The 26318-nt window shown below is 36.9% G+C and overlaps 1 protein-coding gene across 6 annotated transcripts in view; it reads left to right on the forward strand.

Moving 5' to 3' along the window:
- Positions 1-26318, forward strand: part of NAV3 (neuron navigator 3) — a 415221-nt gene that overhangs the window by 133950 nt on the left and 254953 nt on the right. For 2 of the 6 annotated variants that reach the window (XM_027679762.1, XM_027679761.1), the window contains exon 1: positions 21275-21612. The exons of 2 other annotated variants lie outside the window; for them this stretch is intronic. In XM_027679762.1, coding sequence (XP_027535563.1) covers positions 21370-21612 — 243 coding nt within the window. In that variant the 5' untranslated portion in view covers positions 21275-21369. Of the gene's footprint in view, positions 1-21273; positions 21613-26318 lie in introns of those variants that run through there. 2 more of the 6 variants (XM_027679760.1, XM_027679764.1) reach the window with 2 other exon arrangements.

A 26318-nucleotide genomic window follows, 5' to 3' on the forward strand; every position in this document is an offset into this window, starting at 1 on the left:
TTTTAATTTGGGGGCCCCATCTTTCAGCCCTCCTACACATTCTTTCTATTTTGTAGTCAGCTGTCTACAGAAGAGCTTGTACGGTATTTGCAGTAACCCACTTATCTGAGTTATGCTGTGTTAAGTCTGGCCTCAGGAAAAGGATTTTCCTCCTCTGTGTGGATTAATTTGATTACAGCATTCATATAATAGGTTGAGACCCCCTCTTCCTTTTTTCATGTTAAAAACCCAAAATAAATCAATTTACTCAAAGTATTTATTACTCTAAGAGTGATAAAAATCATGACATCAGGAAAAGAAGTAGTAGTTTGCTTAAGTTAATTATATGTTGGAAATAACGCTTATAGTGATCTAGAGTTTAACACTGGGGAAAATTGGCCTATTTTTGAGATCTAGTTTTCTTTGATCTCTTATTTCCTGGGGATTTTCCACAGCTCCTAAGTCATAAAAGCTGCTTTGCCTGTTTGACCTTAGTAGAAGTCATATAGCAGGCTGATTCCTTGTGTTTGTGTAGCCTGAAGTTTCTCTTCTTTTCCTACACTTTCTGTTATGTAATCCTTAACTACTTTTATTCCGAAATAAAAATTTTCCAAGTATCCATTCTATCTCCTTCAAAGGAATAAGAGCTGCCTTGTCTTCATTCTTCTTCACTAGAATGGCAATGTGAGCTCTATGCACTGCCAGTGGACTAAGGTTTTGGCGAGAAGGTGATATTAGGCAAAATTCTGGCCTTTTTAAACCTAGCTGGAAGATATGCAAGAACCAAATCCATGGCATTTGTGTTGGACTAAGTCCTCAAATTTTAAACAATACATCTCAGACTATGCTATTTCAGACAGCTAATTACTTTGCTTCTCTGAATCTTGCCAAAGATAATGTGTATGCCCTTTTTATCTTTTATGATGGCATATGATGATTCTGATTTTGACATGAATTTTCTTCCTCTGTATATTTTAACAGCTTCTAGTATTTGCTCCATGTCCAAATAAGAAGAAAAGAGATTCTTACAGCTTCTTTTCCCTTCCTGTATAAATAACACAAATACAGAAGAGGAAAATCTCAATAATCCAGAAGCAGGTGACCCCACATTACTCTAGTGTTAATCATCATTCTGAACGTATACCACTGTGAGCAACACACTTGACACATATTAAAAAAAAAAAAAAAGAAAAAAAAAGAGAGAGAGAGATATTTGGACATGCATATGCTTTTGGAAAAACACAAACATCCTGGATGAGATAATCAAGGAGGTAATTTTGTATTCTGTTAGAAACTCTTGGAATGAAACGCAGCAGTTTTTACCCTGATGCTACCATGTTTATAGAGACAAAACATTCCTTTGGAAAAATGTGCTAGGGTAGTACAAAAGCATGTGAGTGAATTCTGTGCACACACTTTATCAAAACTTTAAGGAACCAAGTTATTCCTTTGCTCAGGTAGCTCAGTGCTATGTTGATACAATGGCTGTGTGGGAATGTAAAGTTTAAAGAAAGGATGACATTTCTTTTTCCCTCCTTTTTCATGCCTGAATTTTTGCTTTCCAGAGACTCTGTTACATTCTTTTGCTTATGAAATAAACTAAATCCAAATCAAACACAGTTTCTTTGCTCTAAGTTATTTTCTTTTATTTTCTTTCCTTTTTTATTTCTTTTTCTTCCCCCCTTTTTGGACTGTGTTGCCCAAATTGGGTTGAAATGTTTGGTCCCATTTTATAGCAAACCCACAGTTTTGTAGCTTTTTCCATGGTGAATTACAGATCAGTTTTGCTTTCAAGGATGACAGACATGGACTTGGTTAGATTGTTGTATCTGTCTTAACTTAGGTTCATCATATTCCACTCTAGGAAAAAAATGACTTGCCAAATATTTTTATTGGCTTGTCACCTTTACTGTTATAAAAACATTAAACTGAGAATCTATTAAAACCAGATTTTAAAATGCCTGAAAATCTTAAGTATATCTTGCAGCTATGTGTATGGCATCGTTTTAGTGAATGTCTGATTTTTCATTAAGGTTTTGTAATTTTCAAAATCAACCTGCCTAATTTAAGAGTTCCTTAGATACAACAAATGCTGTCTTTCACTGTTTCATGAGGGAATGGATAATCAATCTGAAATCTGTGAAAAGTTTCAGCTAAATTTTCTCTCTGAAATGTCAGGGGAAGACATGGGAGGAAGAACTGCCCTTTCAGCAACATGATCAGCAGTGCGATATGGAAGGGAGTGGAATATGTCTGGCAGAAATGTTCCAGGAGACACTAGTTCAGAATTACAGAATGAATAAAAGATTTTAGGGACTAACAAAATCTGATCCATTTGAACTGAAATAAAAGGAGAATGAAAAGCAAAATTACATTTTTGTATTTTGGGTGGCATATGCGTCTGGATACTTCTTGAAGTTGTGGTTGACTTGTCCCCATTTATATTAATTTGCCAAGACATTAGAGACTCATACAGTTTATTAAAACTTAGGCTTTGTATAACAGATGTGAATTTTGATTTGCAATTGTCTCCTGAGAAGCAATTTGTGACGAGGGTTATGATTAAATGGAATATCCTTCTATAATAGCAGAGGTGTTAGTAGTGATTTATTTTGCTAAAATTTCCAATTAAATTGTAAAAGAGTTAAATGTACAAATAAATTTTTACAGAATCAAGGACTTTTTTTTTAATGTATGCATTTTTAAAAGTGTTATTTGTTTTTGGACAATCTTTTGCTTTATTTTATTAAAAAAATTGTTTGCTTTCCCTGTATATTGGTTAATTATCTGTTGAAGGAAAGGCCATAGTAACACTGTATGAAAAGGAAAGTAGTTAATAATAATGGATTTTTTTCTCCATTCTGGTCTGAAATCCTGTGGAAAAATTGCAGTGTGAGGTGTGATAAAATCAGTACCCAAGGATTTAGACTTTTCAAAAACATGATCAATGACAGAATAAAATTTTACTAATTTATTGAGATGTTGCCCACATGAAAGATTTTAGGGCAGCTTCCAAGTTGCAGGAGCAACCACCTTAATACTTCCTGATGCCAAAGGCCACTCCCATATACACCCTCCCTTGTCATCCAAACCTCTTCCAAGCCAAAATACCTGCTGTTACCAAAACACCATGATCCAGGAAAAGCTTTCTAAATGCTTTGAAGGTAAGGGACTGGAAAAGGTTGCTTAACAAATCTATATAATCCCCTACACGGGCAATGATGAAGAAATGCTCAGGCAGTGAACAGGTGTGTGTGGCCCGTGTAGTTAATCCCCCTCTGTTCATGGGGTCACAGATTATTCTGAGTTGGAAGGGACCCACAAGGATCATCAAGTCCAACTGTTAGTTGAATGGCCCCTACGGGGATTGAACCTGCAACTTTGGTGTCATTAGCACCATGTTCTAGCCAACTGAGCTAACCATGACTGGATACCCTCTGGAGAGCACTTAGGCACATTCTTAGGATTTTGTGAAGGTAAACAGAGTAGTATATAATTGGAATTTATATTCCTTATATTATTACTTTCAGAAGAGCTGAAACAGTACTTGGGTTAAGTGGGAAATTTCCCTAAGGCCCTGAGAATAAACCCAGTTTAACATGTAAATCAATAAACATTTCAGTTAAGGCTATACACAGCCCTGTGGTCCTTAAATACATGGAGTCACAGGAAGTAGAACTGCTCTTCTAGTTAGAGAAGGTAATTTCAATCTTAGGGGTTTTTTTTAGACAAAAATGCATATAACCTATCAGCAGGTTTTGCTACCAGTCATGTCAGGCCAGATAAGGTCATATGATTTCCAGTCACAGCATAACAAATATTCCAGATATCTCTCTGCTACTTCTGAGCTGATATCCTTGCAGCTCTTGTCTCCTAAAGGCAGAAAATTTATCGAAGGGAGAAAATTAGGAGTGAGTTTGTGCCTTTGAGCCAAAATATATATAAGCGTTATCTGTAAGCAATAGCAATGAAGGATAAATATGCAGTAAGAGACTTTGTAGTATCGTTCTATGTGCCTGAATAGGCAATGGTTTTTAAGGAGTGGGATGTAGATAGAAAGAATTAAATGGACAAAGCACAACCGCAAGTGGAAAAACAGTTATTTGGTTGACTAATTTTTTTATTACTTTTTTCCAGCTAAATACATGAAAGCTGTTTCCCAAAAAGTTTCTGGTTTAAATATATATATATACCTTTTGAGGTGCTTTAATAAAGTTTGCTTATAATCTGAAGTCCTTCAGACATGTAAATTATAAAATACATTGATATCATTCTGCTGTAATATTCTGGAGCTGAAGTACCCTAAGAAATCCTAAAGGTTTGACAGATTGTTTAAATACAAAGAGCTATTGTTGCTAAGTTTGCCCAAGTACAGATATTCCACTTGCTACCTTATTAATTCTTGAAATTCTGAGAATCTTGGATGTTCATACCTTGTTACGATGTGGCAGGCAGTAATAGCTCAAAAGACATTAAGTGCTGGATTGGAAGCACTTTGGGAACAATTTTCCTTATGAATGAAGAAAAGAGCTGATTACCTGATATTCAATCCATATATGAGTATCTTGTGTTTCACATAAAATTGTTAATCATCAGTGAACGTTGGGAAGTTGTTTTCAAGGCCATGACTTTGAACTGCATTGGGACCAATTATTTACTTGCCAAAAACTGTGTTCGAATTTGTGGGTATGTACAAAAGTTGTTGAGACTTGAGAGTGATTTTACACTCCCTGAGATTATTTTTCCTCCACAGGAAATTTGCAATGGTGCAATTCTCTTATCCCACTACAGTTTTAGCTAATGGTATTCACTACTTGAATGATCCCATATGTATGGTGAGGAATAAAATAATAACATTGTCTTTTTGTTGCTGTTAGTGCTTAAGTGAAACAGGTCTTGTTGTGCTACCTGATGCATAACTGTAGTTCTCAGATTATCAGAGAGGTTGCAACAAAACCAGGGCTGTGTCTGGTGCTAGTCTTTAATGTGTGTATTGTGTTCTGATTCTTAGTTTCATAATGAGGATACATGGAAGTATGCAGAGGTTTTGTATGCTAAGAACTGTCCAGAAAACTTGGGGACCATCAATTTAGAGATGTACAACATGAGCTATTGACCTAAAGAGTTTGCAGTCCAAGTGGATGCAAGTGATCTCCTATATGTGTCAAATGAGACCATTTAGTCCCATCTCAACTGGCTTGGGATCAAACATAATCTCAGTCCATACATATGGGGCCATTGCACAGTCCCAGTCTTAGAACACATCTTAATGACTGGTTATATAGGAAACTGTAACACAAAACTCGTGTTATTGAGTTTGAGATTGACTTTAGATTGACTCAGAATATACTGATGATTTTTATTTCATTTTTATCTTTATTTTTGTCAATGCAAGCAAATGCAAATGATGGAGGAAAAACCACAAATTAAAAAAAATAAAAACTAGATAGTTCCATCTTTTATGAATCCACAGTCCCGGGAGTACGAAATATAATACTATTAGGTTCTTCATACTGTGACATTGGGACTTTTTTCAGGGAGAATGCAGGGCTTGGGGTGTTTGTCCTTGTTCTGGCTCATCCAAACTTAAGTCTATCTCCTATAAGGCATGATCTGAAATTATATTTTCCATTCATCACAAAAAATTGTTGGCTATTCTGAAGTTAGATTAGGCAAATGATCCTACCCTTAGCAAAGAAAAAAAAAAGACCTGGGGAAAAATGCTTGGATTTGTTTAAAAATGGATCAGTTCAATTAATAAACACAACTGGCTCTGCCAAGGAGCAGAGGGCCGTGACATGGAACTGAGAGTGATGCTGGGGGCAGGAGGGCAATGGTGTGAGTAGGCTAATTCAGCAATTCAGTGAGTTTGCCTCATTTTTTGTAACTTTTGTAACTTGGGACTGTAACCTTGTCGTACCAATCCAGTCATACCTACGGGAAACTCACAGTATGATCAGTGGAAGAAAATAGGCAGAAGGTTGATTAGTCTCATCCTCAAACCAGCCTCTAGTTTCTGTCTGAACTTAATTCAGACAACTGGGGCTGGCTTGCTCAGACTTAGGTCTCTGAAGATGCATGAGATGAATCTCTGCATGTGTGTATCCCAGGACAGGCAAAACCTCTTCTGTCCCTTTAATCCTCTTACTCCCTGGTGTGATTCCTTTCTTTCAGTATAGACCAGGTCTCAACTGGGACTTCTGTTGCTCTTCTCAAAGGCTCCCTTTCCACATTCAGTTGTCTCCCCTGTCCTACTGTCTACCTACCTAAAATTAAATAGCTATTCCATGGGTTAACTTTGGTAAAACAGTTGAAGAAGTAGGCTTCAAATTGCAGCCTTAATGGTTTTTCAATTTTTTTTTCCAATAAGATGTCAAGTATCTTTTGCAGGAAGGGCAGCTGTCTGGGAAGTAATTTAATAGGTTTGGGCAAGTTTAGACATGTGTTCTAACATAATACACAATGTAGCTCATACTTTCATAGAGACATGTTCCTCTCTGTAACAGATACAACAGACAGATGGGGGAGCACAAGTTTCAAGAGAGACAATTATGATTCATTTGCGAAACAGGCGTGTTGCACAACAGCTGCTTGCCAATAACAGCTATTTTTCTTTTGCTCTACAGCTGTGCAAATCTATTTTAAAAAAATTAAATTATTTTAGAGAGACAAAAATATTTTATTTGATCTAGTATGTTTTAAGTGCTTTTTTTACAGCCTGAAATAAAACATCTGGAATATTTTGAAATTAAACACTTTCAAAAGTAAGAGTTAAATATTTGGAAGAAATATGGCAAAGATATGTTTTTCAGTACCTTTTTGGATGTAATTAATCACTGAAATTTATCACTACTTGATTTAAAATGTAATTTAAACAGGTCAGCTTGAAAGAAGAATTTTTAAAGAGAACACAGTAGTTTACAGACAAGAAGTAGGACTATTTTTAAAGTAAAGAAGGAATAATTTGCTCTTAAAAGTTTTCAGGCTGAAATGTAGATTTTAAATATATATAAATATATATTTATATAAAATATATTTTATCCAGTTTTGTTGAAACATTTCTTTTGTTGCATCTGTCTCCTCATATTTTTACAAATTGTCTTTGTCAAGTCCCACTCCAGATTTAAATCTCTGATGGTTGTATGGCTTCAAAGTTGGAGTAATTATCTAAATCAATTTCCTAATGAAATCACCATTGCATAAAATGTAACAGCCTGTGCTTTCACAGTTATTTACTAAGTGCTCAATATGTGTTGTATTGCCCAGTGGATAACAACCAAACATATATTCTGCTGTTGTACTTGTAAGTGGAAAGTTTATTCCTTCTATGACAACTTCCCCACTTTCTTAGAGAACCAACTATATTCATCAGAGTAGTAGCTTTTAATTGTTTCAGAAGCTTCCTGGAAATGTGGGATGATTTAATATTTCATGTGGTTCTCTTTGCTGTTTTTATGCTTCAAAGAATGCTGAACAAATTAGCAAAAACCTCAGAGCCAGTTACTGTCTTCTATCTGCTCGACTCCCACCAGCTTCAACCTGCAAGCTCTGCTCAATGGCTTGAAATGGATATGACTTTATAGTCTGCATCTGATATTGAACTCCCAATGGCAATGAGAAATGAGTTAAGTGCTAGAGGATCAAACCCTTAGGAAGTACATTACCCTAGCATATAACTGAAGGCTACTTGTATGCCTTAGCTTATTTCACTACAGTTAAACTCAGGTATTTTAATCTATACCTCATCGTCTTTGACTTAATATGAGAAAGAAAATTAAAAATAACTCATTCACAGCAATTTACGTATGCATCTAATAAACTTTATAGACCCAGATTGTTTCAGAACAGGTTGAGCTGCAAGCAGAAAAAGTGTCTGGTAACTCTCAGTTCTCTTCTTTAAGAACTGCTTGTTAAAAAAACTTGGATTTAGTATAGAATATTTAAAGTAAAAAAATTATGGCAAGTAAGGAATTTTTTAAAAAGGAAAAGAAAACCAAGTATTAATTTCAATCTGGACCCATAATAGTTATAGGTTATATAATTAAGGGCTCTAGAAGGATTAGAAGGCAGCTTAAGTCATAGGATTTTTAACTGAAATGCAGCCATGGACTATGCGTAATAATCTGAATTTTTTCCTACATTGGTCAGCTGAAGGACAGCAGAATAGGTAACGATGGAATTATTGTAGAATATTATTATCCAGGTCATGACTTATAAATGCCCCTTTCTGTAAGCATAAGGATACAGCAGTATTATTTTTGTGTTGAATACATTGGTATATGAATAAAATGAGCACGAGAATAATGAATGGCCAGGCTTTCATAACATTTTTGACATAGATGGATGGATGAATGAATGGATAGATGGGTAATGCCATCTTGCTTTTCCTACAAGTAGATACTTCTGAGTATCTACTCTGTTCCATGTGAATACTACTGTCTGTAAGATCATAATCACTCCCAATATTTTTCTTAGCATCATAGTTGTGCTGACTTGCCAGTTTCACAGTTCACATCTCTTCTAACAGACTGGCATATCAGGCACTGTTGGGGTATTGCCAACAAAATCCAGATGATATCTCTCACCTGCAATATTCCCTAAGGGAGGACAGGCTCTTTTTTGTTCTCTGTAAAGCTCTTGAGGTCCTGGTCTGTGGTATGATTCTTATCTAGAAGCACGTAAAAAAAGAGGACTGAGGTTTGCTACTGTTTTCCATTGCTATTGTAGCACTGTCTCATCTGTATAAAATTAATAGCTATAAGAGGGTTTTCTAATAGACTTCAAAAAGACTCTGGGAGCCCTGCCTCTAGGGTCAAAACTCTGGGGCATGGGACTTGGATTTTGGTAGGCATTTGGGAACAACATTTTTCTCTTATATTATGGCAAAAAACCAATGACTTCTCTCAGTGACATTCAGGAAAGGAGAAACCGATATGTTTATATGGGTTCAAAATAATTTAAAAGGCATCTGAAGCTTTCAGATTCTAAATCCTTTTCTGACTTCTCATACTAACACTATCAATATAACATTCACAGATTTAGTTCTGGGCAAAAAGTCTCAGCTTTTACATAACCCGCTGACATTCAAATGTTTTTTTTTTCCAATCACAGTTGAGTTTTGACTTCAACTTGGCTGCCAGTAGAATAAGAGAATTTGAATAAATAAATTTTTAAAACCAGCCTTGATAAGTTTTTAAATCAATTTAGAAGAGCTTCTGCTTAAGCCAGATTTGTTCCAGAGTTCATAGAAGTGATGCCGAATAGTTTAGCCTGCTAATTAAGCAAATCTCATAATGGTCCTAAAGTTTCTACCATCCCCACTAATTTCTACATTTTCTTTGAACTCATTTACATAAATGAATAATATAATCCCAGCCTCAGAGTCCTTGAGTGAGAACTATTTAACACATGTGGCAACCAAAGTCCATGGAAAGATTTCTGACTGTGGAAAGATTTTTGTGGAAATTGGGCTTGGTTCTTCAGTTCCCTGAGACCACTGCAATGAGGGATGGATTTTTCCTCTCCCTTTTATTGAAATCAGTGAGAATTGTTTACTCAGAGATCTTTAATATAAAGAACCTTAAAATTCTAGCCTTTCAACAGCCTAGCTTGAAACCTTGTTTGAGGAATAGATGTTCTGTAAGATATTGCTTTCATTTGTACTATGTAAATCCAGATATAGTTAGTGAGAACTTTAGGTGGCCTAAGCTGAAGTTTAAAATGACTGGATATTAACACACAGCTGTAGGCATGATCCAAAAGGTATAGTGCTAAGGTTTGACTCACTTTAACTCTGTTTCCTGTTGGGAAATTCTCCTGTTGAATGTTTTTTTTTTTTTAATTAAAACCAACTCTCTTTCATCAAAGAGGGGAATAGTGTGGGATTCTTGAAATCACAAAGAAAAGCAATTATCTAGTCACAGTTGGACAATGTCAAAATTTCTGAGCTCCAGGTACTTTGGTATTATGTGAACAAATGTGGGGGGTTGAAGCCACTAACACATACAAGAATAACTCTGTAGCCCTGCTGGCATCTCCGGAGAGCAAACAAAGGGGGACTTTATCAGCAAAACCATTTTGAAAAAACCTACTGGGATAAATTTTTAAACAGAAGTTATAGGAAAGATTCATATTTTTTTAAACCCAGCAAATTGTTTGCATATAATATAAACAGTAAATTCTTTTCTGCTTTGGGAAGACTCACTGAAATTAATTAAACTGATACCAGGAATGAAGTTTACCCAACACATAAAAAGTGCACTTTATTGAAATAATTTTATTTTTAATTAGTTCAATGATTACAAAAATAGTTGTGTAAGAGTTTTAAAGATACAGATTTAGTGAGCTTTTGGAACTGCCTACTAATCGAATAATAGTAGTAGTCTAGAAGTTAATAAAATAATAACGGTTCTGCAGAGGTGAAAAAGAGATGGACAGTTGTACACGCTGCCTGTATCAGCACAGACAAATGCTTCTGTATTGTTCCTAAAGGTTTTCTCTGAGAAAAAAAAAGCTTCTCTTGATATCTACATTCTCAGTAGTTACAATTTCCCTTGATTTGGAAGTAAAATATTTCCAAATATTATTTGTGTTTAAAATTCCAAATATTTGTTATGCCAATTTGTAGAATAGCCTGAGGGGAAAAACGAGCATTAGGGTAAAGAACTGGAACGTTTCACAAGTGTGTGGAGGATAGAAATCTAAAATAGTGTAATATTTATGAGCAACCCAGAGCCTACATTCTTCTCTCAGTTACTCTGGCATAAATCTAGAATTACTCACTGGAAGTTCAAAGTTTTTACTGCAGATTTACATCCATATAATGAAGAACAGAGTTCAGCTATGTAAGGGTGGGAAAATCAATTTGACCAGAATGTAACTAGCCTGGAACTCAAACTGTAATCACAGAAAGAAACCTTTTCCAGGTCAGAGAGCAGACTGCATATCTGTATCTCTCTCTTCCCTCTCTCCCCCCCTGCCACCTTTAGCTAATATATTCAAGCAAGTATAAAGGCCTTCTCCTTGCATTAACATCCCATGGCATTAGGCATTGGACTGCTTCAGCTTTATCATGTAAGGCAGAGTAAAAGTGCTCAGATACGGATGAGTCAAAAAGTTCCATAGAAAACTAAAAGGAAGGAGGACAATGTAAGCAAAAGTGGTGGGATTACAGTTTGAGAGAGTAGAGTTAAAAACAAAATTGTGAGATATTGGGAATTTTCCTAAATTAAAGTAGGTTTCAGAGAAGACCAGAGTCGTTTGACAGGTTGTTGAAGTGGATTTTTGAATACTCTGCTAGTTATAGATCCCAGTGTTGCTCAAGTGCTTTGTACTGCAGAACTTGTTATGCTGTGCTATAATGGTTTCTGAAAAGAAAATAAAAATACTGCTTGCACATCTTGTTCTTATTCTGAAGAATATTCTCTCACTGGGTGTGGGGAACAGAATGGAATGAAAAATAAGACTTTCAAAGAGAGTATAAGAAAAAAAATAAAGAAATAGAAAAGAATAATGTATGTAATCTAATTATACCTTTTTCTAAATGGGGAAATACTGTAATTGCATATCTTACACTTGGCCCACAGAAGTAGTTGGAATTATGCAGTTTTGTACCAACTGAAAATCTTCCTAGGTCTTTCAGGGAAGTTACTGAACTTCTGGCTATGATGCTACATGAATGTGTAATGAAGACATTTTCTGTAGATAATGGTCTCTGCCTTTGTCACCACTAAAGGTGCACGTGCCACAGGTTACATTTTCACTAGTGGCTGTTGACTTAGTACTTGCTGGTTTATAGCTGACGGTATCAATATAGCTGGATGCTCCAGCTAACTATCCAGTCTAGTCTCCCTTCTGGTTTTGATAAAAAACTGCTTTCTTCATAGCTCATCCTAGGTTTATTGTAGGTGGAACAAAATAATTTTGGCTTTCTGTTTTATTTTTTAATTTGTGAATGCTGATGTTGCTTTTATGGCTGTCATATGCTTGTTACATATGACAGTTCTAAAAGCCCAACTGATGGATGGAAGCTGGGAGAGGAGTTTTATCATTTGTCTCCCATGTAGCACTTTTCCTGCACTTGAAGGTAAGTTCAATATAATAAATAACCGTAGCCTACTTTTTTCTTTTTTAATAACATGCCACATCTGTAAGGTAATATTTCTCCCCACTCTGCTGAGAAGCAGGAAGGAAGCATCTACCATCTGGAGGATTTGAAGTTATTTTTGTCAGCTGTGTGCTATTGAGTGTTTCTTTCTTTCTTTCTTTTTTTTTACATATGAAGAAACCAGGTGAATTGCTCAAAGGGCATTAATGACTGTCAGACAAGTTGAACATATGTACTCATATGTACAATAAAGATACACACCAAAGATAAAATCATGCATCTATAGACGAAGTAGTGGTGAGGAAATATAGTTTGCTGACCTGAAAAGCTGCTTTTGTAATGTACTGTTCGATTTCTGTTAGGATGACACAAGGTATATGGTGTAGCATAGATGGGAGATGTTTGATAATGAGAAACAGCAGTTCACCTCAAACACTTATTGATCAAAAAACGGAAAGGTTTAGTCTTGTGTCATACAGAATCTATTTCAGCAGTTGGCCTGGAGCACGCTCTGATCACAGCAGAACGGAGGAAGGCAGAAGGTTTCAAGACTCACTGTAGGAAGTGTACACATATGGCCAACAGGAGATAGAGGCAGATGGTTGAGATTTTAAGTATGTACATTAAGCCAATTTTTATTTGAAAGAAAAGAGCACCCACTTACAGCTAAACTGTACATGGTCAAGGTTTATCATTCATTGACACACAAGGCCTGTCTGCTTAGTAATTCACAGGTAGAGATGAGTGAGCATCTCTGCAAGAGCTCCAAGCTGGCCAAACACAAGACAAGGGCAGGAAAACCACAGTGAGTGTGGTAATGTGCCCTGGTGAAGAAACACTGCTTAAAAATGTGTATTCTATTTAGTGTTGTCATATCTTCCCAATGAGAGCAGGCAAATGGCGCAAAAATATGATTAGAAAGAGCATGTCTGCTTATCAAAACAAAACAGAAATCCTCTAGTGATCTCAAGGTACAATATCTGTTCTTCACATAAGAACATGAGATCCAAAATTACTGTACTTGTCAGAGCAAGGATCTATGACTCAGTACACTGCTTCTGACCACTGGCAAGAGATGATGTTCAAGAAAAGTGTACAGCAGCGGGGCCTATGGAATCATACAATTATTTAGGTTAGAAAAGACACTTAAGATCATCCAGTCAAGTTGTAAATCTAACATTGCTATGGGGCATGATACTTCACCAGTACACCCATCCAGCATCAGACTACTGTAAATGACAAATTTTCTAATAGGAATTGTGGCATGGAAGCTGATATAATGGTGATCTTGTAATTCTTCACCAAGAACTACAATGTTTGTCCATACTTTATGTTGAGATGGTAAGTTTGCCTTTAAAAGGCATATTAATATCCCCTGAATTGGTGCAAATCACAGGAAATGTAGGATAAATATGAAATATTTATGGGGTTATAGAAGATGAAAATAATATGGATATTGTAGGAAGGGTTACTTGATAGCAAAATTAGTTATGATTACTATCTCCAGAGACCAACAGGAAACTAAAAACATAGCTGGGATCATTCACCTATAGTGATAAGCAGTGAAGAATAAAAGGCAATATTATGCAATAATTGCAACTTAGGTCAAGGTACAGGTAAGCAGATGGGTAGAGGTGGTAGAGCACAGTAGGTATTATAAATTGTGGGTGACGCAAACCACCACTGAATGACTACAGTCTCAAAGTAGATAGTGTATTGTGAGTCAGAAGTGCTCCTTCAGCTGCAGTGCAGCTTGTACTTGTTTAAGGTCAAATATCAAAGCTAGTCCCTGAAAATCTATAATCATCTTTGTTTTCATGAAGTATTCTTTAAGAATTAATGTCATATTTTTTTAACACCTTTTGCTAACCTTTCAATGCTAACCATTTTATTGATTGTTAAAAAAAAATAATTGTTCTTTTTTTTGCTGCTGTCTATATAGGTCTTGGCGGAGCAAGTTTTCTTCGTATCTCCCAAACTCTCTGTGCAGTAATTTCCACTGACTGCAGGGGTATCTGCTGGTGATAGCAAAGCTGATTGACTTCAAAGTCTCTTCTGTTGTTGCTGCACTTGGCCAAGAGTTTGCTCATGACTGTAGCAGATGTTTCTAAGCAGTAACTTTTTTTATTTTAGTAGACCAATGGGAACCTTATGGAGCAGTGTTTCGCTGCAATCCTGAAGTGAATGCCAGCATAACCATGATTTTGAAACCCGCTATCAGTTTCACAGTGCTTGTAAGAGTAGTTTCCCTTTCCAGCAGATGAAAGCATAGGTTTGCAATTCTGCCAGCCACCTGATGGCAGATAATTGGCAGATTCCTGTTTAGTCTCAGTTTCATTCTTTTTATGCGTTATTTCTTACAGTTTCTTAGTAAAATTCATAGTAAGTTTATTCTCTGAAGGAATTTTGGATGAAAGTTCTGAACAGTTTCACACTTAGTATCAAGAGTCAGAACAGCTTTGATTAACCACAAATATTCCCAATTTTCTTCTCATTTAATTAGGACTTAGAAATGTCTCCATAGCATCATAAAATATTCTGTCAGGATTTTAGGGAGTATGTGCACTGGGGGAATTTTTTTCTTGGGAGTTCTGTATTGAAAGCAGTAGTGATTGGAGAGCATTTATGAGGACCATTTTTTGCAGGAGGACCCAAGATAATTTAAACTTTGGTCAAAATTTAAAATGGAGCAAAGCTTCTTCCATCAATAAAATGAATAAAAAAAGGCCAGGAATTCTGTTCCTTACAACTTCCACTGAAAGTAATGTTATCACTTAAGAACTTAGGCATGTATTCTATAAATGTCTGGTTTTGTCATGTCTACCTTAGACGTTCCTCCACTAACTCTACAGAGGTTGGAAGCTCTTAATTACCCTGATAAGTGAGAGAAATGCTCCTTTGGCAATGCAGCACTGAATTTTTGTAGTATGTTCTAAGACAGAAAGATACAGGGCAAGCAGTAGTTGAAATTAGTAATTCGCCATGGCCCACCGAAGATGATACAAAGCAAGAAATTCTTTCAGAGACAGAAAGACAAACTGGGAAGAGAGCAGAAATGAAAGAGGGAGAAGATACCTGCCAGTGGCTGGAAGGATATGGGAGAAGCCACTGGGCTTACTATGAATGCGTGCTGGAGAGGGTTTCTAAATGAGAAACTGAGAAAACAAGGAAAAAAAGGAAAGAAAAGCTGGTACTTTGATTCTTAGGGTGATTGTTATCTTTCTGACCAGTTTATACAGATTGAAATAACTGGGGGAGTGTTTCCTTCTTAGCTACAGTTAACATAGCATTGAGAGTCTTCAACATTTGTTGTTTGGTTCATTTACTTAGAAATAAACAAATGGATTATCCTTTTTTTTTCTTTTCCTCTTGCACCTCCCAAAGAGGAAAGATGATCCTTTCATTAAGCTTTGCCAGGTGGCTGCATGGTCTAATGAGTAGGTCAGTATGTAAATACTTACACAGTGTGTTCAGTTGCCATTAGTCCCTTCTTATCCTTACAAAATTTTTGTTTACATTTCCCGATCCTAGAGTATTTAAGCTTGATTCCTTTAAACCAAATACTTCATGATTAAATACAATGCGTAACAAGAGAAATAATTACAATTTTTAACCCACACAGATGTTTAATTCAAAAAAAATGCCTACTTGAGAAAGAAAGTAGTGAGGCCCCATATAGACTAGGGAAGGTCATTTAGTCTCATAGTTTGGCTTGACTGTATTTTAATATATTTTACATAATACACAAGGAGGTATGGCACTAAATTACATTTAAAGACTTGAAACCATCTGATGGGAGATGCTGCAAATGTACAGCATGAATGAAAATCACAGAACTGGTCACTTCTATCAGTTAATGCATTCAAAACCATAAAATCCTGTCTGAGCTTTGAAAGGCCATATTGTTCAGATGATAAAACAATATCTGTATTTAAAAGTTGTCCTCTTTGAAAAACTTCCCCAAACATAGAGCCAAAGCAGAAGGATTTCCTTTAGGAAGCCGGATGCACCTTTTTCTGTGACTGTGGCTGGAGTTTGGATTATATATATTTTGGAATTCCAAACTGTCAAGAAAAACAGCAGCTTACTCAGCAGCATTACCTACTTGTAGGTAGGATTAAATACCTGTTACGTGTCTTGCCTTGAGACTAATGGATTCACCTGACTTTTGGAATAACAAAAATAATGTCAGAAGAAGTATGCTGTGAACACTATTCACAGCTGAAGAATTTGTCTCATTGGTATCTGACAGATTGAACATATGTTGTTACACCAAGAAGAAATGTGGTGTGCTTCTTACTTACATTATTGAAATTTAAACTTGTCTTACCTGGGGTGATTAAATAAATCCTAGAAATCATATTGATTCAGGTACTTTCAGTATTTTAGTATCATTGTTTGCTTTTTCAAGAGGTCTCTATCCCTAGCTGGGGAAAACTTTCTGCTCAACCTGAAATCAGTGAGCACAAAATCATGTCATTGTATTGGCACATTCAAGCTTATTCAGAAGTTGTCCTGGCTCACATAAGCTCTACACACAGCTGTTACACCAGTGGGATGAAGTGGGGAAACAGCTCAGAACTGAGTTCTGCAGTCTCTGGACCCTTGACATTTCCTGTTTGACCCTGGACACATGCAACAGCTTCCTTGTTGAAGATCGTAGAGCACAAGAAGCAAACAAATCTCTTGGCTGCACTTTTGAAGCAGGTGTCTCCTCTTTTGATATTTCCTGTGGTCTGGGAGACACTGCCAGCTGTCTATTCTGTTCATGCGAGCAGTTTGTCTGAGGGCTGGGTGTGCAGAAGAGGAGTAACCTTCATGGGACTTGTACTGGTATTAGATGCTATGAAGGAAAGGAAATACATGTGTGTTGTGCTGTGAATGGTAATTTCTGTTCAGTCTTGAGAATAAAAATTCACCTTAACATTACAACTGCCAGACGCCTTCTTTCATAAGGTGGCTTGGATTTCAGGTGTATTTATTCCTGCTATATGAAATAAATATTATAGATTTTTCTGGGTTTTGGGGATTATTATTCTGAATGCATATGTCCTGTATTATTTTGAGGTACAAATCATTAATCTAACTCATAATTTCTGTAAAAACATTGATCACATGACACGTTCAGTCATGTTTTATAGCCAGATTGTCACTACTTTATTAGCTAAAGCTATGGTTCTATCTTCAACATATCACTGGAACTGCCACTTCTGTTGATAAAACTACCAAGGAATTTGTTTTGACCTTTGCTCTGTTTTTCCATTGTTTGATGTCTCTTCACACTTTTATCTCCTTATCTAACATCCCACTGGAAATGTTGCCCTCTATTTTTTTCCCACATCTCAGTCGTCTTCTAGCTTTCTTGTGACTCTAACCTTTTCTGCACAAGTTCAGGACTTCAGTCATGATCTGTGTTAATCCTCCTGTATCCCATATCCAGGTGGTGTCCCTGATCTCCCTGGCTTGAGGATGTCTATGCTAATAGATGTCTAAAAGTGTAAATTAGAAACCTACAGGTCCTCTCTGAACAATGTTTAGCCTCACCTGTTTCTTTGCAGTCCTTTTCTAGATATATCAGTGTGGGGTGAAGTCGTAGCCCCACAATTAAAGTTTGAGGTAGTGCAAAAGTTAGGCCGTGTTCCATGGGAGCAGTGGAGCTGGTTAGATGGTTTCCATGGACACAGCCTTGGGTTGCAGGGAGTACAAGGTTAAGACGGTTTGATAATGTGCAGGTGTTTGGATTCCTGGGTGTTGTTGTGGGAATATGTTTGTGTTGTGTGTGAAGTTGGCAAGCTCAATAAAGGCTGCCTGCTGCGCTGAGCAGGCAGACATCTCTTTGTCTCACCATCCTAGTGTGTCTTGTGTGTCCTTCTTTTCCCCTCGGACCAAGACCTCACGGCTGGTACCCCACGACATATCAGTATCATGTAAGCAATTGAAGATGCATGTTCCTTGTTTCTGTCAGCCATATCTTCTTATTCATGGCTTTTTCTGTCCTGACAATAATATATTGGTCCCTCATGGCAGGTAGTCTGGTGTTGTGTTTGATTTCAAGTAACTCCAGGTTATAGCCTTCTTCACCCCTGTTTTCTCACAGATATGCCTCCTTTTGTTTGGACACTATTCACACATATCTAAATCATCCTTGTTCCAACTTTGGGTTTTCTCTGGCAGCTCTGCTCAGCTGTCACAGCTCCTTACAGGGCTACTGAGGAAAATCCCACCAAACTCATGTTGCCAGCTTGATGCCTGACAACATGCCCTTCTGTACAGCCTCCAGCTTTGCCCTTTCCCCACAATTATGCCCAATTCCTTCCGTTCCAGATGGAATCTGTACATCCCCTGCCCATCCAGCTCCACCACAAGCACCTGCTTCTGGTGACGGTTTGTGCATGTTGTCCCCAGATGCTTTATCCTGTGCTTTCCTGTTTGTGTAGAAAACGCTACTGAAGCTTAGTTGTTAAATATTCTTTTTTCCAGGTAGCCTTCATAAACCCCACATACATCATGAGGTACACAAAACCTTTCAAGCAAAAAATGTAACTAAGTGATTTCTAAGAATAGCAGATGTTTGTTTATTTACCTTTTGCTTAGAATTTGAGAAAACAAGAAAAGGAAGTCCAGTCTTGTAACCACATTCTTACTTATGGAGTATGATTGTTTTCCTCCATTATCTTTCATGATTCTGGCAAATAATCTTGCATACTCTTCTTTGCATCTTCAGTAGAGCCGAAACACTTCTGTAATTTATCATTGTACAAATTTTAGCTAAATGGGGTTCTGAAGTTGATGGCCCTGACCTAGCTTAAAAGTCATAATATAATGAAGAATTATTTTGAAAGAGTAGCATTAACACCAGCTTTACATCATTGTTTCCAAAACCTGTTGGTTGTGTGTTACAGATGACTCTCTCCTAGTAAGCTTGCTTACTTATTACTTTTAGGGTTTCTGTGCTGGGAAAATGGGTTGCAAAAGAGACTGTGGGTATTATGACCTCATCATTCATATTCAAAAGAAGATGAGCAAGATTACCATAATGCATTACTTTTTAAAATTATAACCCTGAGAAGCAATAAGATTCAATTACATTTTTTTGGCAAAGTTCTTTATAAGAAAGTATGTCTCATGTCTGTAGTTTATTCTTTGTTTTGATCATTGGTTAGCAGTTCTCATGAGCATTTTTCATCTTCTTAAACCTTGCAAGAGATAAATCCCTCTTTTCCTGTGGTTCACTTCAGTCTTTGCATATGTGCATTTTCTGAAGCGTTAACTGTTAACAGTTGTGCCTAAGAAACCTAAATTCCTTACACAGCCACAGTGCTTTATGATTCTGGAGAACAAATGCAGACTGCAGGCCGCACAAGGAGCTTTCTTCCCCTTTGTTCTGAAGACCTGAAATATCACACCAAACCAGTCCTGTGGGCTGAACTTGTTAAAATGCAGAGCAGTTACCTCTGTGTAGTCTGCGCATTGCTGCTACTGTTAATGGTGGCAAAACCAAACAGCGGATAAGCAGAGGATGCTGAAATGTGTTTGCTGATTCTCTGTATACTTACTTAAAAATTCAGAAGGTTCCTAAACCAGGTCAAGTTCACTCTTACAAACTGTAAACAAGAATAAGATAGTTTTAAGTCAATAGAGAGAGATGGATTTTTAATTACTGTGTCAGTGTGGTCTTTGTATATGAAAGATAGAGGACAATACTACAGGTACCACACGTGTATTCTGCAAAATAATTTCAAAGAGTGATTTAAGAAAATCTTTTTAGTCTACTTCTCATTTACTTTGTTTTCCTTTCAATGCTTTTTCTAACTCTTGCCATCCTTGTTTTGCGAGTTTAAAAGTCCAGAAGGTTCTTATTTTCTCTTGTCCTTATATCTATAGTGGTAACAGTACATACTGCTCAAGGAGGTGTGGTTAATACCATGTAGGATATCAAGGCAGAATAAGTCAAGTCATCCTATCTCTCTATGTTTTATTTTAGAAGACATAACAAAACAAAAATTATCAATCAACAAACCAACCAAAAAAAAAAGTTGGCCATAATGCTGGGTGATAAAATCCCCTGGGAGTTGAATGGTGGGATGCTTCTACACAGGTTTTTTCCTTATGCCGCAGTTTAAAAAGGAGACTTTGTGATAGGGTCTCAAAGGAATGTACAGTTTTCCTTTTAAGTAAGTGTTTATGCTGCTCAACAGTTTGGACTGTCCATTGTGACTCATTTTGGAGCCTGCTCTGCTTGCCTCAATTGTATTTCTATGTACAAAGATTTGAGGTTGCTAGCAAGAGTATTTCTATGAGCAACAAGCAGAAATGATGCATTGGACATGGACTTCATGGAACTTTAAATGTTTTTAGAAAGGGAAGTGTTAACATTGAATAGATGACGTTAACATCACCGCTAAGAAAGAAAGAAAAAAAAAGAGGAGGGGGCTCTGAAAAGCTGTGTTGACTAAATCTTCTGACAATACCTGTGATTCTCCTATATCCTGCTCTGTGTTTTTGTATACATTTTTCATAGTACAGACAGACCTTACCCACAGTGTGATTCAGCGGCTGTTCCTAACCACGCTCTTGTATGATTTTAGCCTGATTTCACGGAAGGAACAGGGAATGAAACACTGTAGCTCATGGTTGTCAGCAGTGAAAAATACCCAGGAATCAGACAAACAGCTTCATTGCTGAGATTATTTCCGGGATGAAAACTCGTCCAACAGCTGTTTACTTTGGCCACTGCTCAGGTTCTTTTTTTTTTTTTTTAAATTGGAAAAAAAAAGGGTTTTTTTTTTTAAGGATGTGGGCTGGTTATTTATGTACTCAGGAAGAGGTCTCTGCTTCCAGTGTTGTGGTCTCGAGCTGTTTTGACAGTTGGAGTACGGGGAGGTTTCCTCTCCCTCCTTTTCTCCCATCCTTCATTCACTTAATGCACAGACCTGGAATGCTGTAGGAAGAAGAGAAGGCAAATTTATGAGTTCTTTAATCCCAGACAGGCAGCACTGTGGCAGTTACCTTCAAGAAAAGTTCACGCCCCAAAGAAGCGTTTAGTCTTACAGAGTCACTGACTCACTGAGCAGTGTGTGTGAGTGGCTGTGAGGGAGGAGGGGAGACATGAAGGAAAAGTTTTGCTTCCTTGTGAAACTCGTAATATTATTGTTTTAAGACTTTTTGAAAGATGACTGCTACTTTTGTTTAAAGTATTTGTTCTGAAATTGCTGAAGCTGGAGTCTACCAGACTGAGGTCAGGAGCATTTTCTTTGGCAGAAAGAAGATATTTTATAGAAGCCATGCCCGTACTTGGGGTTGCTTCCAAGCTAAGACAGCCAGCTGGGGGGTCAAAGCCTGTTCACACTGCCCTCCCGATACCCAACCTTGGCCCCACCAGCTCACAGAAGTACTCAACAAAGTCTTTGGAGCTTACTGGGGCTGAGAGCTCGATACTTTCTTGTCAGCTTACATTAAAGTCAACCTGTGATTTTGGAGAAAGAAAAGCGCTTCAAGGAAAAACCCAGGAGATCGAAGATAGCAAGGTTAGTTGTAAACTTTACCTGTGGATCTTAATTCTCAGAAAATGCTGTTTTGATTTGACAAAAAATGATTGCAACCTACTGCATGCAGAACTTGAGGGTAAATGAGTAAATAGACTTTTGCTGTCATCACTGAACTTGCAGTAGTCCTGGAAATTTCTTTTGCTCAGTGTTACTGTTTGAATAAATATTCTGTTTTTATGTGTTAGTGTTAATCACTTCACAGATTAATTTTGATAAAGATCAGTAGAATCATAAGTAGAGAAAAATCATTCCAGCACCTAGTAAGCAGAGAAATGACATGACAGTAAAAAAAAAAAAAATCTTGGCAGCTTTATGTTATATTATGAAATTTAAAAAGAGATCTCACTCCCACACCTATTCCCACAGGGAGGCTGTTTTAAAATAAAAACAAGTAATTGATTTTCTTTTTACTTTTCAAATGATCTGGCTACTCCTGCTGCAGAGCTGCTGAACCAGAAAAACAGCTTCACAGTAAAAAGTACTTGTGCTTTTCTCTTTTGCAAAATAGCTTCTTCCTAGCCCCTATCGAGCCCCAATTCATTGTGATTTTTTTTAAATAATATCTGAAGTAGGATGCCACAATATTTTTTAGATTGCTTAGGGTATTTGCTTTTGTAAGGAGGTTCTTTTTGAGTTATTATTTGTGTTGTTATCTATTAAAAAAATTCTACTTGATTTTCAACTAGTCTGTCTGCTGTAGTTGAAAGCCTTTCTTAGGCTCTGAATGTGAGTATTGAGTCCCTTCTTGTCAGCAGTGTGTATTTCTGTAGATCTTTCAGTCAATACATTATGGCTGCATGCGTGGTTTACATAGCTTCAGCAAGCAGTGTTAAGTGAGGTTACTTCCCCTTGCTTTTCTAGTACTCTTGGTTTGTGGAACTGATTACCACGCTGGGATTAAACATATATTTGTAATTGTATCTTATTTAGTTTGAGAACACTTGAGTGTCATTAGAGTTGTTAAAGTGGCAAGATACACATAATATATATACTTGGGTTTTCTTTGTTTTTAGTTACTGGGTTAATTCAGTATTAGCAAAGAAAGTTGGTTTTGTGGTTAAAGCATAGAGATTCTGAACATTTGGTTTCCTTTTTAAACTTTGCCACATGTTTCCACATGAGATTTTGGTCATGTCACTTAACTTTTCCCTTGGAATTTTCTGTGTCACCTCTCCCTGGCTTCCAAAGATGATGCATTGGTGGTGTCAGACATACTATACAGATATATAAAAAAAAGGAGCAAACTGTTCATCTCTTGATTACTAGAAGTGGTGAACAGCCCTTTTCTATGACATGAATGGGACATGAAGATAATAATATAAGTTTTAAACACAATACGATTCCTGTTTGCTTGCTTATTTTTAGTAGAAAATATTTTTTATGTTTCTTATTTAGTGGTGTTCTTTAATGGATATTCCATGAAAAGTAAATTAGATTTGCAAATATTATTTTCAGAAAAAAAGGAAAAGGTTGCATTACCTACTAATAAGTGGGTTTTGTTTACTTAAAAAAGTGTGAAGAAAGATATAAAACATCTTGCCTTCAGTATATAAACCACTTGGGAACTGTTAATGACTAGCATGAGACCAAATGGGAGTCATAGCCTTCCAAGGCATTTTGTCCTGAACCTTGCTGAAGTTCCAGTGAGTAAAGTAACAGGCTAGATGGACACAAACTGTGATCCCAATTTGCTGTTTCACGGGTTTGACAATACTTGTTATCTTAGAGACTATTTTTTAAAGAAAGCAACACAAAACAGACCAAATTCCATAAAACACCCTACTCTATATGTTCTCAGTGGAGGCTTCTGAGCAGTTTTGAAAGATGACCAGCAAAGAGCAAGACCAGGTTGTACACATGGTGATCTGAAAATCTGCCCTGTCCACCTGGATTTACAGAAGTGCTGAATATTCAAGAAGTTGCTAATTTCTGAAGCCTTTCTGTATTACCCCCTTACAAGTCCAACATTCCTGGTAAAGCTTAGTGGCAGCCCATTACTCAGTTTTCTTCCAGGCACATATTTTGAAAGTGTGAAACTTTTAGACAAGTTTCATGAAATCTTTTTGCAAAAGTGGTTTGGGCTGTAAGGTGGGTGGTTATGATGAAGAAATTATTGTAAGGCTTCTCTTACTAGTAAACTTCAAAGGATCAGCCTAAAAGTATCGAATGCTGTTTTTCTTCATCAACAACAGAGATCCATGCTACCCTGGAAGCCTCAGAAGTATGTCCAGGTTATCTAAACAGTAGTTCCTAAGCACAAATTTGACGGAGTTGTTAATGTCTCTTCAGGTTTGCTGAGCAGATGCAAGTTCTGCATTACAGGTTTTGTTGTCCCAAAGCTTGAGCATTTGTGAGTGCCGATACCAATAGACCTTTGGTTAGCAAATTCATTTATCAAATGTGATATTTTTATGTGGCTCTGTTGTATACAATGCTGTACATTTGGAATGTTTCATTATAACAATGATCAGATAAGAGGTTTTTTCAATCAAAATGTAATGAATGCCTAGTCTGAGTTTCCAACTGAGAGTAAAATCTGACTATCTGGCATATTTCTTGTATGCTTATGCTATATATAACATTGGATATAAGGCAGCACTGATTTTTGAGGAAAAAATTATGGCTATCTGTCTGCAAAAGACAATGAATTCATCATCTGGTAAACTTTTGCCCTTGACTGATGAATTGCAGCCTTTAGCATTGCTTGCTTTGGTGTTTTACATATGCTGTACTGTGGATCACAAGTTTCCTCATCCTGTCTGAAAGGCACTTAAATTGACAAATGCAGTCACTGTGACATATCCTGTTGCTATCTGTAAGTGCTAAGGATTCCAAGATAAATTTGGGTTATGCATGTCAATACAGTAGGTCACTGCCACCCACCTGTTTCCTCTACGACCTTCACTCTCACCACACCTGTTTGTTTGAGACTTTTGACACTTGTGTTGGCTTTCTCACACAAGTGCCCTTGCCCAGACTGGTTAGGAATACAGCTGCAAACATCAGTTCTCTTTTCCCTAGCTCTCTCTCCCATCTCACATGATTTTGTTGCACTTGCAACTTTTTGCAACGACAAATTTTGTTGCACTTCGTTGTTTTCTTTTTTGTGGACATGATGAAGTTTGAAGTTTAATAAGAGTGATGTTATTATTGTAATAAAAGCTGTGGTAGAAAAAGTTTGAGGTGATTAACTTTTTTCTGACTTGGATAGAACTTAGTCAAGCCTAGGAGAGCAAATAGTAAGTTGCTAATGATTTAAATTATTCTGTGTGTAGTTTATTCAAATGCACTTTTGTTCAAAATTTTCATGATTTGTGTTTTTGTACCTGGGTCATGTAAAACAGGTCCATCTGCTTTCTTGCTAAACCCACTAATGTTTAAGCTGACTGCATGAACACCTTATGAAGACGCAAAAATATTTGAACACAAGTATTCAGCGCACATTCTTTTTCCCTGAATATATCATATAGACAAAAGTTTATTCCTATATATGTACACAGGAATGGAATTCAGCTGCTGGATTCATGAGGTGAAATGCTGTCTCTCTTTGAAGCAGATGGAGTTTTGCTGTTCAGTTGGACCATAGTGTGTTTTTATGCAAAACCATATCTGAAAACACCACTGTATTTTCTAATATTTTTCTAACTGTGGGTACAGTATTTATTTGTACTTCTGTATCGTCACTTTTATACTGCTTGCTGAACAACCATCAGATCATGCTAGGCTGCTTTGGGATACTGTTCTAGTTGTAGAATGTGCTATTAAACAGCAACAAAATGAAAAAAAAATCCATTGATATTGCAGAAGAGTAAATGAAACAATGGAACTATAGTAATGAAGAAAGAATTTATTTGCAAAACCAACTTATTTTGGTCACTAAATGATAACTCTACACTATATGTATTATCTTAAGTGTGGGTGTTGAGAGGCTAGGGTCAGACTCTTTTCAATAGTGCCCAGCAACAGGACAAGAGTCAATGAGCACAAACTGAAGCACAGGGATTTCCAGTGAATTTGAGGAAAAACTTCTTTAGTTTGAGGGTAACAGAGCACTGGAACAGGCTGTCCAGAGAAGTTGTGGAGTCTTCTTTTCTGGAGATATTCAAACCCGCCTGGACATAATCCTGTGCAACGTGCTCTAGGTGAACCTGCTTTAGTAGGGGGATTGGACTACAGGATCCTCAGAGGTGCCTCCAAACCTTCAAACCTTACTCCAGGTCACCTGAAAGTGTGATTGACTTCAGCTACCCTCACACATTTGATGGTGTAGTCACAAGTGCATTGCCATGAATCCACTCCAGCACAAAGCTGAGCAGCTACTGGGAGTCAGAACACCTGCTAGGCAAACTGGTCTTCTGCTCTGGCTTCCTGAGGCTACTCCTTGCAGTGCTCTGCTTTATGTTCCCAGGGTTTACCTCCCATCATCAAACTTTCTTCTTTCAAGATAACTGCAGCATCATTTATTCTTCCAAACTGAATTTTCTCTGAGATAAATCTGATACATTAATTGTAGTGTTTTGTTTATATGACTTGAATGATAAGATTTTAGCCTTCTTTCCTGAGTTAATTCATTCCTTTACTGTCATATAATTTGCTTTCTGCTTTTCTTTTTTTGTTTGTTTTTGTTTGTTTCTTTGGTTTTTTGTTGGTTTTTTTTTTCCCCCCAGTTTCTCTTCGTTTATGCT

The sequence above is a fragment of the Neopelma chrysocephalum genome, unplaced genomic scaffold (genome assembly GCF_003984885.1).
Source record: "Neopelma chrysocephalum unplaced genomic scaffold, ASM398488v2 Primary Assembly neopelma1_59, whole genome shotgun sequence".
NCBI lineage: Eukaryota > Metazoa > Chordata > Aves > Passeriformes > Pipridae > Neopelma > Neopelma chrysocephalum.